This window comes from Mytilus galloprovincialis, chromosome 10 (genome assembly GCF_965363235.1).
Source record: "Mytilus galloprovincialis chromosome 10, xbMytGall1.hap1.1, whole genome shotgun sequence".
Classification (NCBI taxonomy): Eukaryota; Metazoa; Mollusca; class Bivalvia; order Mytilida; family Mytilidae; genus Mytilus; species Mytilus galloprovincialis.
Genome location: NC_134847.1, coordinates 75966846 through 75982120, shown reverse-complemented (window position 1 = coordinate 75982120; position 15275 = coordinate 75966846). Strand labels below are relative to the sequence as shown.

Below are 15275 nucleotides of genomic sequence, written 5' to 3'. Positions count from 1 at the left end.
TACATAGAAACGAACTACTTGATAACAACTGCAATATTTCTGACTTGGTACAGGACATTTTAAGAGGAAAATGGTCGGTTGAACCTTGTTTTATGTCTAGCCAAACCTCCCTCTTACAAATGTATATGACATTTAAAAAAAATAGTATTGCTAAAATGACAACACTACGTGACAGAAATACAGCGCGAACACACGCAAGAACACTCAGTTCTTTAAACTTTATATTTCTTTTTTTAATGGATTTTACATAGATAAATAAAATCGCATAAAAAACAATGAGTGGTTGTTAAATTTGATGTATGACCTTTTGTGCTTCTTTGTTACATTTGTGTGTTTTTATAGTGATTCCGATTATAACATAATATTGACTGCTGTACCCCTTTTTTTGACATTGTAACCTATTGTGTCTGTTTGTTTTGTTTACGCATCTTTGTCAATACAATAGAGTTTGATGCAACTGTCATACAAGTGCGAGATTTAGCTAGCTGTTTAACCAGGTTTAATCCACCATTTGATTCGGAACTTTTCTTTGATTTTCCTCGGAATTTTCCTTGTGATTTTCCTTTTTATCACAGATAAACGATATAAAAAGACAAACAAATCACCCCTTTCAACGTCTTATTTATAACAAACTAGAGTTGAAATACAGGTTTCAACAACAGATCAATATCTAAACAATCATATCTTTTCGAGTCCAAAAATTAGAGATGTCAATGAATTAAGAAAATCTTTACAGATATGCCATGAACAAAAAATGCCCCCAAGTTCAAAGACAAGTATTCAACACGTGACATAGTAGACACGGTTTAAAAAAATCCACCAATCAAAATTTATAATTTAAGAAGACAAACAAAAAGAACAGATAAAAATATCAACACTTTGAACCAGGCATAAAATAAAAGACACATAACTTTAACTGAACTAAAATGAATAATATAAAAGAATATGAAACATATTTTATGGTTTTTATCTCGACTCATTGCTGAAGGTCGTATTATTGCTTATACTTGTTTACATCTACTTTATTCGAATTTTGGTAAATAATTGTCTCATTGGCAATCATACTATATCTTTTTATTTTTATATCAATGCGCCTTAAAAGCGATTCTAAAATGACCTTAATCGGGAACGCTGGAGATGAAAATATTGTAAAGCCAAATATTTTCAACGACGGAGAGTATGAAAACGTGAACAAGACAGCTAAAGTTTTGTAAAGTCTGAAACATACAAGTTCACAATACATATTTATTTAATCGATTCTTTACTAACATCTTGATTTATATTACATTATCCAGAGGCACCATGTAGCTTAGCTTGACCTGTAAAAAGCATAAAACTATAAGTCATTGTTAAGAAAACAGTTATTTATATGATAAAGATGATGTTGATTAAAAGATCACATTAAGTGTGTGTGTGAATTCATAATGTACATAAGAACAGGTATAAAAACGCCCGTTTCCTCTATTAACAATAGGATGTGTGTCTGCGTACAGGTAGTTTTTTTTAATGACCAAACAATTTACAGTGGTTCTGTATAATATGTGCATATGTTTAGTATAATTGTTTATAAAATATGATTGCAAGGGATTAAGTTTATCGATAAGCTTACCTTAATCCTTATCTTTGCTTTGCCTCTTATTATGTAATTTCATACCTCACCCTTTTTAAAAATCGACTCGCTAAATGATAGTTTCCCTATTTTGTTTTCAAACAGTACCTTCTATCCATGTATATATGTCCTGGCGACAAATCTCATTCATATTTCCTAGTATGTAATTTTTGATATTGTTATCTGTGATAAAATAGGAAGGATATTTAACGATAGCAGTATGTTTTATAACAAATACATTTTAAAGAGTTTTTTTTACATTAAATCCCAAAGTCAACACAATACAAAAAGGAGTTGTTACCGAGTACTCATCAATGTTCATTCTTAGGCTCAAATGGTAAAATTCAAGATGACAGTGCTATCAGAATTTTATAAGAATATTTTTTTCAACGTAACGAGAACTTCCGAATTAAACCTACTCATTGTTTTCTGTCAGTTGTTGTCTCTTTGACATATTTCCGATTTCTCATTCCTTATAAGTGATATCTCGACATACAGGTGATCTTATTATATCTACATCTTCTTATCAAAGCGAAACCTTATTGAAAAAAAATATTTCATTTCAAGATCAAACTACACTTTTATTAAATCGTTGGTGTTAGACGTGTTTTTTTTCAACTGAAGGAGAATATTAGGTATATACTATGGAAAAATTGTAAGTCAGAACTTTCACCAGTGTAAAATAGGGGCGAAATATACAAGAGGGACAGTCAAACTCATAAATCGACACTAAGAAGGATGGCATAATAAAGAATAGAATGTATGTACTTAATTTATTCTATTACAGTCATTTTCTTTCAAACATTATAGGTGTTTGTGTTGCTGTCGATTTAGTTCAAGGTAAGAGATTTTTGTGCGCTTGTTTATGTATACCAGTAACAATCCTGTCTATCCCATGCAATGAAACATATTGTAATTTCAAAAAGTGACCCTCAGTTGTGTTTGATTATGTTGTTAGTTTTACAAATTTGTAACGACAAGAATCTCTTTCATAGTGTTTAAATGTTGACTATAACACCAAATAGTTGTTCATTAATACGAGTTAACAATTTCGAATTTATTCCAAACTAGGGTCATTTATTACAATCTTAACTTAAATTACCAGTATCACAGCGTGACATGAGTAATATAAGATTTGTACTCAATTTAACAGCATAATTGTGAACATGTGAACAGATCATTGATGTCTTCAAATGTCCTGAGTCTGAAATTTTGACTTTTGTTGACCAAGTATGAGTACAAAAATGACACTCTCATCGAAAATCAAAATCCTATTTTAAATAATGTTTTTATCTCCATTTAGATGCAGCTCAATTTTCTTAAGTTTAAACTACTTTTAGTTTTTGGTGGGGTTCGTGTTGCTTAGTCTTTAGTTTTCTATGTTGTGTCATGTGTACTATTATTTGTCTGTTTGTCTTTTTCATGTCTAGTCGTTGCGCTGTCAGTTTAGATTCGATCTATGAGTTTGACTGTCCTTCTGGTATTTTTCACCCCTCTTTTAGTGTAAAAGTTTGCAAAAACACGTTTGATTTGCAATATTGTATTCTAAACATACTAAATGACTCTATGATTATCGAAAATAACTTTATTTGTTTATGAACAATAAATTGCAATGATAAAAAGTAAACCATCTACAAAAGTAATACACTTTTAAACTTACATTCTGTAAATACATCTGTTTGACCTGCAAAGGAAATTTTTGCTTTAATTGTATCACTGTGAAATCTTTAACATCTTTAAACGTTACGTATTGCATTCGTTCATTTACAAAGTTCAACTTATTCATAGCCGAATTTTGAAATCACCATATGTCGAAGTGTATTTCACGTGTTTTTTATTCTAAATAGTTTTTGCTGACGAATCGAGATGCTCTTCGTTCACTTAGGTTATATATAGGCTGGAAATAATTTATTCATAACAGAAAATAACGAATATTGTATTAAGTTTTTTATGATTGAAGTTATCATGGTTTTGTGTGACACCTTCATCTTCCCCAACATAAAATAGTAAATTTAGATTTTTCTATTATAAAATATGTGACATAAACATAAACATACGAGTGTGGCACCGACCAATCGCTGTATGCTCTGAAAAGCCTAGAGCTAGTTCTAAGTAAAGTTTCTCAACCACTACAAATAAAACATTTTGTTACTAAATCAAACAATGTCAACAATGATTTCTATTGTTTGTAGGAAAATACATATACTGTATATATCGAAGGAATCTCAACAACTTCCGATGAAATTTTGACATTTAAGGAATGACTGTAATATTTTTTCTGTCTATGAAGAAATAACATAAAAAATGTGTTGCACACTGAATAACGCTCGTAGTAGGTTATTTAACAGTGTGCACCACATTTGTTATGTTATTTCGAATACACAGAAAAAATATTACAGTCATTTCTTATAATTTAATTCTAAATTCCATTTTAAACCGTAATAAACCTTGAAAAAACTTTGATGACGTTACGGTCACTTGACTGAATTATGTCTATGGTCTGATAACAAAATAACGTCAGCCAATCGGAAGACGCGTTACATCCAAAATTAAATCATTGCCGAATGTGACCTAAATGTTTTACCGTTTTCTGTTTTAATTTTCTTCATCAATAATTACGCTTTACATTGGGTTGCCTGTTAATGTACTATATAAATTATCACTGTATCAAGACAGTATTCATGTACTTCGCAATCTTTGAAATATGTTGCACTATCAACAGCACGCAATATTTGTTTTTCACACAATGTATTATTTAGAAAAAAAGTCATGTAATGAGTTCCAAAATGTCTATTAAATAAAATTTAACAAGGAGACATAAACGAATTAGATTCAACACAATGTATTTGATATCTAAATTAATTGAAAAACACTACTTTTACGAATGAGTGAAGAGGACAAAGTCAAAATATACCAAAATGCAAATGTAAAACTATTCAAACGAGAAAACTAACGACATAATAAATGTACAATAAATGAACGAAAAACAAATATGAAACAGATCAACAAACGACAACCACTGATTTATAGGCTCCAGAATTGGAACAGACACATACAAACATACAGAATGTGACGGGGTTAGATGTGTTAGCGGGCTCTCAATCATCCCCTAACCTGGAACAGTGAGGGCTGTAACAGTACAACATATGAACGAACTATAAACATCATTTGAAAAAGGCTCAACTTATCACATGGATACAAATAGAAATATATCTAACAAACACACAGAGTGGATGTGTTTGGGTACTTACGACAACAAAAAGACACTCTGAGAGTACTCACAGTTACCGACAGCTAGTTCAAAACCACTTACAACTAATAAAAGAAATCGTGCATCGAAGACTAAATTATCAATCAGAACACATCCAAAATCCAATGGACATAAACAGTTAGAGGAAAATATGACCTTGTGCAATGCCAAGATACAGGTATCAGCAGATTGTAGGCGTATTTATTTTTAGTTTGTAAAAATGTAATAGATCATGTCATGTTGATTTGCCTAATAATTTGTCAAAAATTAGAAAATTTCTTGAACATCTTTGTTTAATTGAAAAAGATGATTGATGTAACCAAAAACTATTGTTTAGAATAATGTTTTGGGTGGGATTGTGTACCGAATTATTTCTAAAAATGTAAAACAAAGAAAAAAAAAGTTTTGTATGGTATATCTTTGGATTGATTATATTTTATATTTGAGTTGGCAGCCTGATAAGATTCTAAAAAAAATAACTGTCAATATTTAATGGTTATAGATAGAAGGAAACGTTTTTCTTGACAACACACTCGGTCTCGTTCTTTTTGCTGTTCATCAGATTATTGTAGGTTTTTTTTAGTCTTCCTTGATTCTTCCTATAAGAATATTTGAACATTGGTAAAATTACTGTCGACTTCATTAACACTGATATCCTTACTGATTTAAAACATACCGCTAAAATGAGTGTGCCTGATAAGTCCATTCAACAATACAATAGCATCTGTAAGATAGAAAGCAACAACAATTGTTATAGGTAGAAGTGTATTAAGATTAAAGAGTAAACAGGAAAAGAGACAAATTCTCTTTAATCTAGGGTTGAGTAAAGCTATGATTTTGTTCTTCACATCTTTTATTTCAAGCACACATATCTCAAAGTAGCAAATAACTATCAAACTACCGACAACTTTAATCCCAATATCTAAAATAGTCATAAAGGTAGTTAACTTATTGAAAAGAAATCAAAACATAAACTCGTCAAAAAAAGAATTTGTTTTCAAATCTAATCAATTTTTCTTTAAGAAAATCTAACAAAAGTCTATCAGATAACGCGTTAGTTACCATTCATATAATCATTTTTAATATTTTGAAAACGATGGGACACTTAATGTTATGTCAATGAAATAACATTACACATAAATTGCATGCGATACCTTCTCGCACATATCGCAATTCACCTAACATTTGAAAAAAAAACAATGTTTCAAATTAGGATAATAATTAGTAATTCAAAGTAAAATTCATATATTTTGTTATAAACTTAACAACAGAAATCAGTTGTTTTAATATTCAAAACCATGCTATGCTTCATAAAAAGGGAATTATTCAGATTAGAGAAATATAATAGAATCTAGGCGTTACACTTCAATTTTTATACTTACCAATATCTGTAAAATTATAATGATTTAAATGTCATACTTTTAATATTTGGATATGAGCGTCACTGATGAGTTTTATGTAGACGAAACGTGCGTCTGACATATTAAATTATAATCCTGGTACCTTTGATAACTATTTAAAGGGTCCATATTTATACAATATCTTTTAACCATATATTATCTTTGGAAAATGTCTGTACTAATTCGGGATTTTGACATTTATTTGTTATCTGTTTAAAGGATTGGTAATATTTTTAACTTTTTTTTATGGTTTTTCCTTTTTTTTTTAATTTACAATAAAATGAAGCTGGGTATTTCTATAAGATTTATTTTAGCACAACAACAAAAGGGTTGAATTGGATATAGGTATATATTAACCTTGGGTTTTCTTATCCGACATTATAACAAATTCTAAAAAGAAACATCAGTTTGGACTCACAAGGATGTATACATACGAAGTCACGTCTGTTGAGAATGGGAACGATAAATACGATGATCCGTTAAGCCAGAAGTTCTTAAAAATTGAAACAATAAATATTGGGTGGTTCGTGTGTACAATCTACTTATGAATCAATGTGAATCAATGTTCAATTAAGTTGACATATTTTAAACAAAACTTATCTTAGTGCACGACTAATTTATCAATTTCTTTTTTTGTTGACCTGACTATCCACGAACTATTAAAATTATAAACGTATTAGGATATCAACATTCCTTTTTGCTAAAATGATAATATTGAAGTGATATTTATTGTGTTACACATACTACCTCTTCTAAACTGTTTCAGATATAATATATCAATACCATAAAGCAAGATTTTCAAAGATTAGTAGAATTGTCTCATTGCATTGGCAATCATGTCACAGCCTCCTTTTTAATGTTGACTTTTATGACTTTTTTTATGATTTTTTTTTTTATGATTTTATTATGATGACTTTTCATGATGACTTTCATGATTTTTTTATAATTACACTTAAATCAGTTTAAACAGTTTTAAAATACTATATGCCAAGTTACCAAAAAGTAAAATATCAAAAATACTGAACTCCGAGGAAAATTCAAAATGGAAAGTCCCTTATCAAATGACGAAATCAAAAGCTCAAACAAATGAAACGTATTTGTAACAACTGTCATATTCTAAACTTGGGACAGGCATTTTCTTATGTCGAAAATGGTAGATTAAACCTGGTTTTATAGGTAAGTAAATGTTGACTTGTCTTAGTCCATATTGATGGAATGATTAAAAAACGATAATCAAAATTATGTTTTAGGCGATAAAATATAAATAGAAGTGCACAAAAATCAACATAATTAGATATATATGTATTCATAAACTGAGAAAATGCATTATACTGCTCATTCTATGAATTATAAAAACTGCTTTTTTTTCTTAAAAATATCATAAAAAATACAAAAAAGTAAAATCACAAAAATACTGAACTCCGAGGAAAAATTCAATCGTAAAGTCCCTAATCAAATGGCAAAATCAAATGACAAAACACATCAAACGAATGGACAACAACTCTTATATTCCTGAAAAGGTAATGGCATTTTTAAATGTAGAAAATTGTGGATTGAATCTCTTTTTTTTAGCTCTAAACCTCTCACTTATATGAAACACTCACGATTTTTATTAGTCACTTGGTCACACTGATTGGCTGCAAGAAACAAAAAAAAAGGACATTTTGTATAAATGAATAAACCTAGTTTTACAGCTAGCTGAATATTTCATTTGTATGCAAGTTGCATTAAATCTCATTAAACTGAATAAAACTAAAAGACACAATAGGTAAAAGTCAGTGACAATAAAAGGAAAAGAGCAGTCAACATAGTGTAACAATTCGACATAGTATATAAAAATATAAATAACTACGTAGGACAACAGGGTAATTTAATAGTCTAACAACCCCTGATAACATACAAAGAGAGAAAAAAAAACATACTAGGAAACCTATTCAAAAAATCATAACACTATAACTAACTGGTGGGATGTATAAATACCGAGCCGCGTCAAAGAATATTCATCAAAATACACATAGAAAGAAGCAGAGGTGAAGGTAAACCGCAAACATATAATTAAACTCAAAACATTAAAGAGTATGGAAAAGCCTTGGTCTGACAAGCGAAAAACGTCGATAAGACGCACATCAGTAAATAAAAGTTCAAACCATAACCAGGATGGAGTACCACAAACCCCACATAAAACTTCTGTGGTTTAAGTATGATGCGTTAATAAAATCACATTTGGTGGTGAATGAGTAGTATGAACGGCCGCGAAGGTTACAAATATGATGTTAATTGTCTTCTAATTGTTGAAATTATAATTCTTAAAATTTTAAATCAAAAGTTACCCACATCTAAAAATAAAGTTACGGACAGTCTGCTTAGTTTCGATAAAAAAGTTACGGACATCTTATGCATTTTTTAAAGTTGACCTTGCGCTTTAGTGAACTCTATATTAAAAAAATTATGGTAATTGTTAGTCATTTTTTTATTCAATAATCCTATAAATATTTACATTCTGCATGAAAAACGTCGCAAAAGGTACATTTTGTATGAATTAAATATCAACGAGTTTAGAGTCCGCCATCTTTGGCTGTGGGTAACTTAAGTTACCCACAGCCGTTTAAGCACAGTGAAGAAAGTAAAATGAATTCTATAATGAGCCGTCCATTCGGTCTTTGGTCATACTATATACATACTAATGACAATTATTGATAATAGGTACAGTTAGGATTAAAGGCACATCAAAATGTGCAGGTCTGCAAGAACTAGCGAACTATCCAGAACCAATCATAGTCGATATTTTAATCTTTTGGCTTCTATTCCAAATTTTCTATGCATGCATACAGGGTATGCGATACGGGTTTAGCCATGCAATACGGGGTATGCGATACAGGGTAGGTGATACAAACTGGGAAAAAAAGAACCTTTATTGGATATACAAAATTGCTGTATTTTGTACTAAACATATGATAAAAATAAATAACAGGACAAGTCTATTTTTTTGTTATATTAAATTGTATACATTATAGGTCCATGACGTTATTTCATTTGTAATGCCTACGCTTACGGATCACATGAGTTCAACAAAAGTTTTAGTTGAAGTTTGTGTTGCTCAATCGTTAGGTTACAGTGTTGTATTTCTGTACTGATATAGTATTTTTTTGTTACGATGTCGCCTATTTTCGATTATTGGAGTGTGACAATCTCCTTCGTTTTTTGGCTCTTTGTTTATATAGTTATTATATATATAAAGCTAACAAAACCTTTAAATATAAAAAGAGATATAGTTACGATACTGCTGTCAGGTCATTAAAGATTTCATATTTTGGCGTTAATATTGATTCACTTATAGGGTTTTTGCATCGGAACTAGATAGAGAATAATACATGGCAAAATCCGTATAATATGTTGTATCATCCCGAGACACCAATATCAGCCCAAGGGCCTTGAGACTCGAGGGAGATACGGCGTGTGATACGGATTTTGCTATGTTTTATACGCTTTATCATATATTTTAACAGGAGAGTATTATATTATATGAACTATTTTCTGATCCATAGCACTAGTTTACCTTCAGTTCTACTTTTATCTTGCTTCAAAAACCTTAAAAGAACTGCTCAATTATTTATCTGAAGCACATGAGTTACCTTACAATTTGCGTGCTGTTCTTTTAAAAATATTATGTTTATTGTTGTATTTTTTTGTGTGTTTTGTATTTTTTATAGTTGCATTTAGTGTGCCAAAAAATATGAAAACTTGACGTTCGTGACGTCGCATACCAAGTAGGGGTGTGATGAAGGGTAGGGGTGTGATAAAGGGTATGCGATAAAGGGTGCGCATCAAAGTTGCAAGATATGGATTAAACAGCAGGCTATTTATCACATATGCAAAACTACTGTATTTACTACTAAACATATGATAAACACATTTATTTAAAACAAACAGTTGTTGGCATGACACGGGTAATGTTCTTCTCATATGTGTTATGATGGTATGATACTAAACCCCGAATGGGAGGGATTGTGCCTGATATTCATATGATGAAGACATAGTCTTTCAATCAGTTTAATTGAAGTCTGGAGCTGTCATGTCAGTTAACTGCTAGTAGTCTGTTGTTATTTGTGTATTATTGTCATTTTGTTTATTTTCTTTAGTTACTTTTCTGACATCAGACTCGGACTTCTCTTTAACTGCATGCTAATGTGCGTATTGTTATGCGTTTACTTTTCTGCATTGGCTACAGGTATAGGGGGAGGGTTGAGATCTCACAAACATGTTTAACCCCGCCGCTTTTTCGCGCCTGTCCTAAGTCAGGAGCCTCAGGCCCTTGTTAGTCTTGTTCTTTTTTTAATTTTAGTTTCTTTTGTACAATTTGGAGTTTAGTATGGCGTTCATCACTGAACTAGTATATTTTTTAAGGGGCCAGCTGAAGGACGCCACCGGCTGCGGGAATTTCTCGCTGCATTGAAGACCTGTTGGTGACCTTCTGCTGTTGTCTGTTCTATGGTCGGGTTGTTGTCTCTTTGACACATTCCCTATTTCCATTCTCAATTTTATTAGAATTTCACGCTTATTGTGTAGTGTGTATAGAAACATCATCTTTCTTAAATTGAGGTTTCCTTTTTTATATTGACTATCATTAATTCTCTTCAATGGACGCCTTTGTTTATTTTTTTTTTGCGTAAAAAGTTGTTTACCACTGTTCGTGTTGGTAACAGGCACACTTGATTGGGAAGTTGTACTAATTCCACCAGTAGTCATAGTAGTTACAGCATTTATCGTTGTAGCTTTGGCAGTAGTTGTCTTTATTAGATCTTTTAAAATACATTAAACAAAATTATTCAAAGTAAGCGTTACAATTATGGAACCTTTGTTACAAAAAAATTCTGAAAATGTTTTCAATAATGGTTTAAAGCATAATCTTATGATATTGTGATAATCTTTTGCACTTCGTTTAATGACTGTCTCCGTGAATTGACTCTTGATAATATATGATGTGAAGAAGATGATATCGGTTTTTACAAGATAAGCATTATAAAAAGTATAAGGTACACACAACTTTTATATTGTCAAATGATCCTGTCATTCAGGTTGTAGTTGGTGGCTGTCCTTCATCTTTCTTAAATCGAGCTGTTGATTTTTTCGTATAGGGGCCGTTTATAGCTGACTATACAATTAGGATTTCCTGTTCAAATTTGCAGGCCGTACGTTGATCTATATCCTTTAAATTCTTTCCTTTTGAAATTTTTGAAGAGTTGTCTCAATAAAATTCATACCGCCTTATGTTGTACGTATAAAATAATTATGTATGACCATACTTTCTACCCAACGAAGTACTTCTTCAGTGCAGTCATGATGATGTGCGCTTGAAACCACGTGATGAACTAAAATAAAAGTCATTACAAAGTTATATATGTAAAACAAAACAGAATGAGAAATTGGTATAAGACCTAGGGGAACACAAACATCACAAGTTTAACCTTTCTTAAAAGATACAGAGTACTTCATAATATCAAAATAACCTTAATATTAAAAAAAATTATGAAAATGAATTTGACGCAACATGGCATAGCAAGGCAAACGAGTAACTGCATATTATTTATTGATTGGATATTTGATCGGATCTTGATTGCAATACTGTCATTTTTTTATGTATTTTCAAATATCTTGTCCGGTGCAGGACATGTTCTAAATTCTATATCACATTCTAGCCAATAGAATCTTTTACAAGTCATGTCACAACCAATTAGAACCGATAGTTTATAATATCAAGATAGGTTGAATATCGTATGAAATTAATAGCTCTGCAACGCACAGTAAAGCGAGGCAAATAATACACGAAAGATTGACACAACCCTAACAAAAATGTAAAAGAGACGAACGGACAGAAACTTTATATTGAGAAGCAATAATCATAAACAAAATACTGAAGAAATACATATGCGTCGAAGATGTAATTTTATAAGCTCTTTCGACAAACACGGTTGTCAATTTTTGAGTGTTTATTTTCAATAAATATATAGAAACCTGACCTACAGGTTTACTGGTTTGTAAATCTAGATAAATGGCATACAAAAGTTTTGTTTTTAGAACGTATTCAAAATTACGGCAAGTGAGGAGTACATTTTAGCAACAAGCACCGAAGCGATTCTAGCAATATGTAAAGGTAACATGCTTTCATCACCTAAGTGAAAACATTCAATTCTGAGGTGAATGAAAAAAAATTACTGTGAAAAAACAAATCAGACAAAGAAGGAACTAAATATTCGGAACAACAACAATGACGTATGTTAAAATCTATTCGGAACAATAACAATGACGTGTGTTAAAATCTATTTGGAACAATAACTATGACGTATCTTAAAATCTATTCGGAACAAGAACAATGTCGTATGTTTAAAATCTATTCGGAACAATAACAATGTCGTATGTTAAAATCTATTTGGAACAATAACAATGACGTATGGTAAAATCTATTCGGAACAAGAACAATGTCGTATGTTTAAATCTATTCGGAACAATATCAATGTGGTATGATAAAATCTATTCGGAACAATAACAATGACGTATGTAAAAATCTATTCGGAACTAGAACAATGACATATGTTAAAATATCTTTGGAACAGTAACAATGTCGTATGTTAAAATCTATTCGGAACAATAACAATGTGTATGTTAAAATCTATTCGGAACAATAACAATGACGTATGGTAAAATCTATTCCGAACAAGAACAATGTCGTATGTTTAAATCTATTCGGAACAATATCAATGTGGTATGTTAAAATATATTCGGAACAATAACAATGTCGTATGTTTATAACTCACCATCGGGATACCACTTATTGTTATGACTGTTGATAGCTTGATGCACAGTATCACTATGGTGGCGAACTATCAGATAAAATTAGATTAAAAATGCAACATGTGTAATAAGAATGAAAAATAGCTTGATGGACTGTATCACTATGGCGAGGAACGATCAGAAAAACAGAAACAAAATAGATTCAAAAGGCTACATGTATAATAAGAGTGAAAATAGCTTGAACATAATGTTTGTAATTAAGTCCATGACTGTTGCATCAAGTTTTATCATGCTATGCCTTATGGATTCTTGTAAATATTTTGTGGAAAATTGTTAATATCATTTCTGTGGATGCTTTTTTAGTTCTGTTTTTTTCCTCTATGACTATTTTTATTTCTCATGAAATCGTCGTTTTGGTTGCCTAATTTTCTTTTTTCCTAAGTTAAAAATGAAGCAAGCAATGCAATTTAACGTTCACAGTTCAGTTCTTTCTATTTAAACATTATAGTCATTCAGGTCTTTTACGAGACTTTTTGTGTTTCTGCTGAAGGCATATACAAGAATGAGGTTTAGCTTTGTTTTTGACTTCGGAGATGTTACCTGCATTAAAATTACATTATTATATTTTAACTGTGATGTAAAACTTCGTTATATTATATGATATCTGCTGATTTCCGAATATCATCATTGAAATTGATTTAACCTGACATTTTGTTTGTATTGTGTTTTGAATGTCCGAAAAAAATGGTGCAAGCCGCTTATCCTCTATTTTCTGTATAATAAAATATAAAAAAAATTTTCTATGCGTTTTTAACTATTGTTTGTGTATCTTTCCCCCTTTTTTCCCTTGGTCTTTTTTTCGTTTCTGTGTAATAAAGGTACGCTACGGATGTATTAAATTGTTATTTTCATATGTCATTCACTTTGTAAAGGTATTGCTTGTATAACCTTACCACTTGCATAGTTCACAGATGAATCTAAACAGTCGTATCGCTTTTCTGAAATATAATGTACTGATAAAAAACAATATATAAAATCACTTTTTTAATTCATAGTTTATATCTATCGTTTATGCAATAGAGGATATGTATTCTAGCTCATAAGTGTTTAGTCAAAATAAGACTCTCGTGTTTCGAGTCTTAGTTGTAATGTATAATGTTTGAGATATTTGATAAACTACAGTAAAAAGTTGTAAATCATCAATGCTTCAGGGCAATGTTTTAATAAATTTTGGCCAGGCAAAATGCTTTCCCCCCTAGTTATTGTCTTATTGTGCATCAAATAACATTCGGTGTATTTTCCTCTTGTATTTATGTGGAAGAACGCTTTTCTATTTACTTTAAATGTATTTTTAAACCAGAACACATCCCATTAAGGACAAGCGTGTTGTCTTAAGCTTGTCTTGTGTAACAAAATTGTTCAAATCATACCTTCGTTCTGATTGTGTGTTACAGAGTGGTAAAAATCCTTTACAGCTGTAAAAAAGAAAACAAAACTATATAAATAATCAATTGGCCTTTTACAGCTGACTATGCGGTATGGGTTTTGTCTTTGTTGAATGCCGTACGGTGATCTATAGTTATCAATTTCTGTGTCATTTTGGTTTCTTGTGAAGAGTTGTCTTATTGGCAAGCATACCACTTCTTCCTTTTTTATAAATAGTTTCTTGAATAGAGTTATCAAAGGTACCAGGATTATAATTTAGTACGCCAGATGCGCGTTTCGTCTACATAAGACTCATCAGTGACGCTCATATCAAAATATTTATAACGCCAGACAAGTTGAAGAGCATTGAGGATCCAAAATTCCAAAACAATGTGCCAAAGACGGCTATTAAAGGAATCTATGCCTGGGATAAGAAAATCCTTAGTTTTTCGAAAAATTCAGTTTTGTAAAAATCCTTGGTATTTCAAATATTTCATACTTTAAGTTTTATTTCAAATATTAAACAATTAGTTTTCTTGAAAAGATATTTCATATGTAAAACAGTTTAAAAAAAGTGATACTGGTATATCTAACAGATTTCTAACCTCATAACAATGTTCTGTTAACATTTTGTTGCCTTTGCTATAATAATAACGAGATAGCTATGATAAGAAGTTCTATCAAATTCGCTTGCTCTCCGGAATATTCCGTTGGTTCCTTATATTCCGGATGAAGGTGGTGTTTTTTGGACTTATTAAAAGATTTTAACAAGTTTTACTCCGTATAGTATAACTGTTGTTTT

The 15275-nt window shown here is 30.8% G+C and overlaps 1 protein-coding gene across 1 annotated transcript; it reads right to left on the bottom strand.

The window, feature by feature from the left end:
- Positions 1 to 1231: 1231 nt before the first annotated feature.
- Positions 1232 to 14525, bottom strand: LOC143049350 (uncharacterized). Its single transcript, XM_076223021.1, has 11 exons — positions 14479 to 14525; positions 14002 to 14046; positions 13072 to 13137; positions 11563 to 11628; positions 10942 to 11058; positions 7864 to 7896; positions 5536 to 5583; positions 3667 to 3738; positions 3270 to 3293; positions 1718 to 1792; positions 1232 to 1319 (listed from the first exon to the last, which is right to left on the bottom strand). The coding sequence occupies exons 5-11, from the start codon at positions 11003 to 11005 to the stop codon at positions 1288 to 1290; spliced, it is 348 nt and encodes a 115-aa protein (XP_076079136.1). The 5' UTR covers positions 11006 to 11058; positions 11563 to 11628; positions 13072 to 13137; positions 14002 to 14046; positions 14479 to 14525; the 3' UTR covers positions 1232 to 1287.
- Between the last annotated feature and the right edge of the window lie 750 nt (positions 14526 to 15275).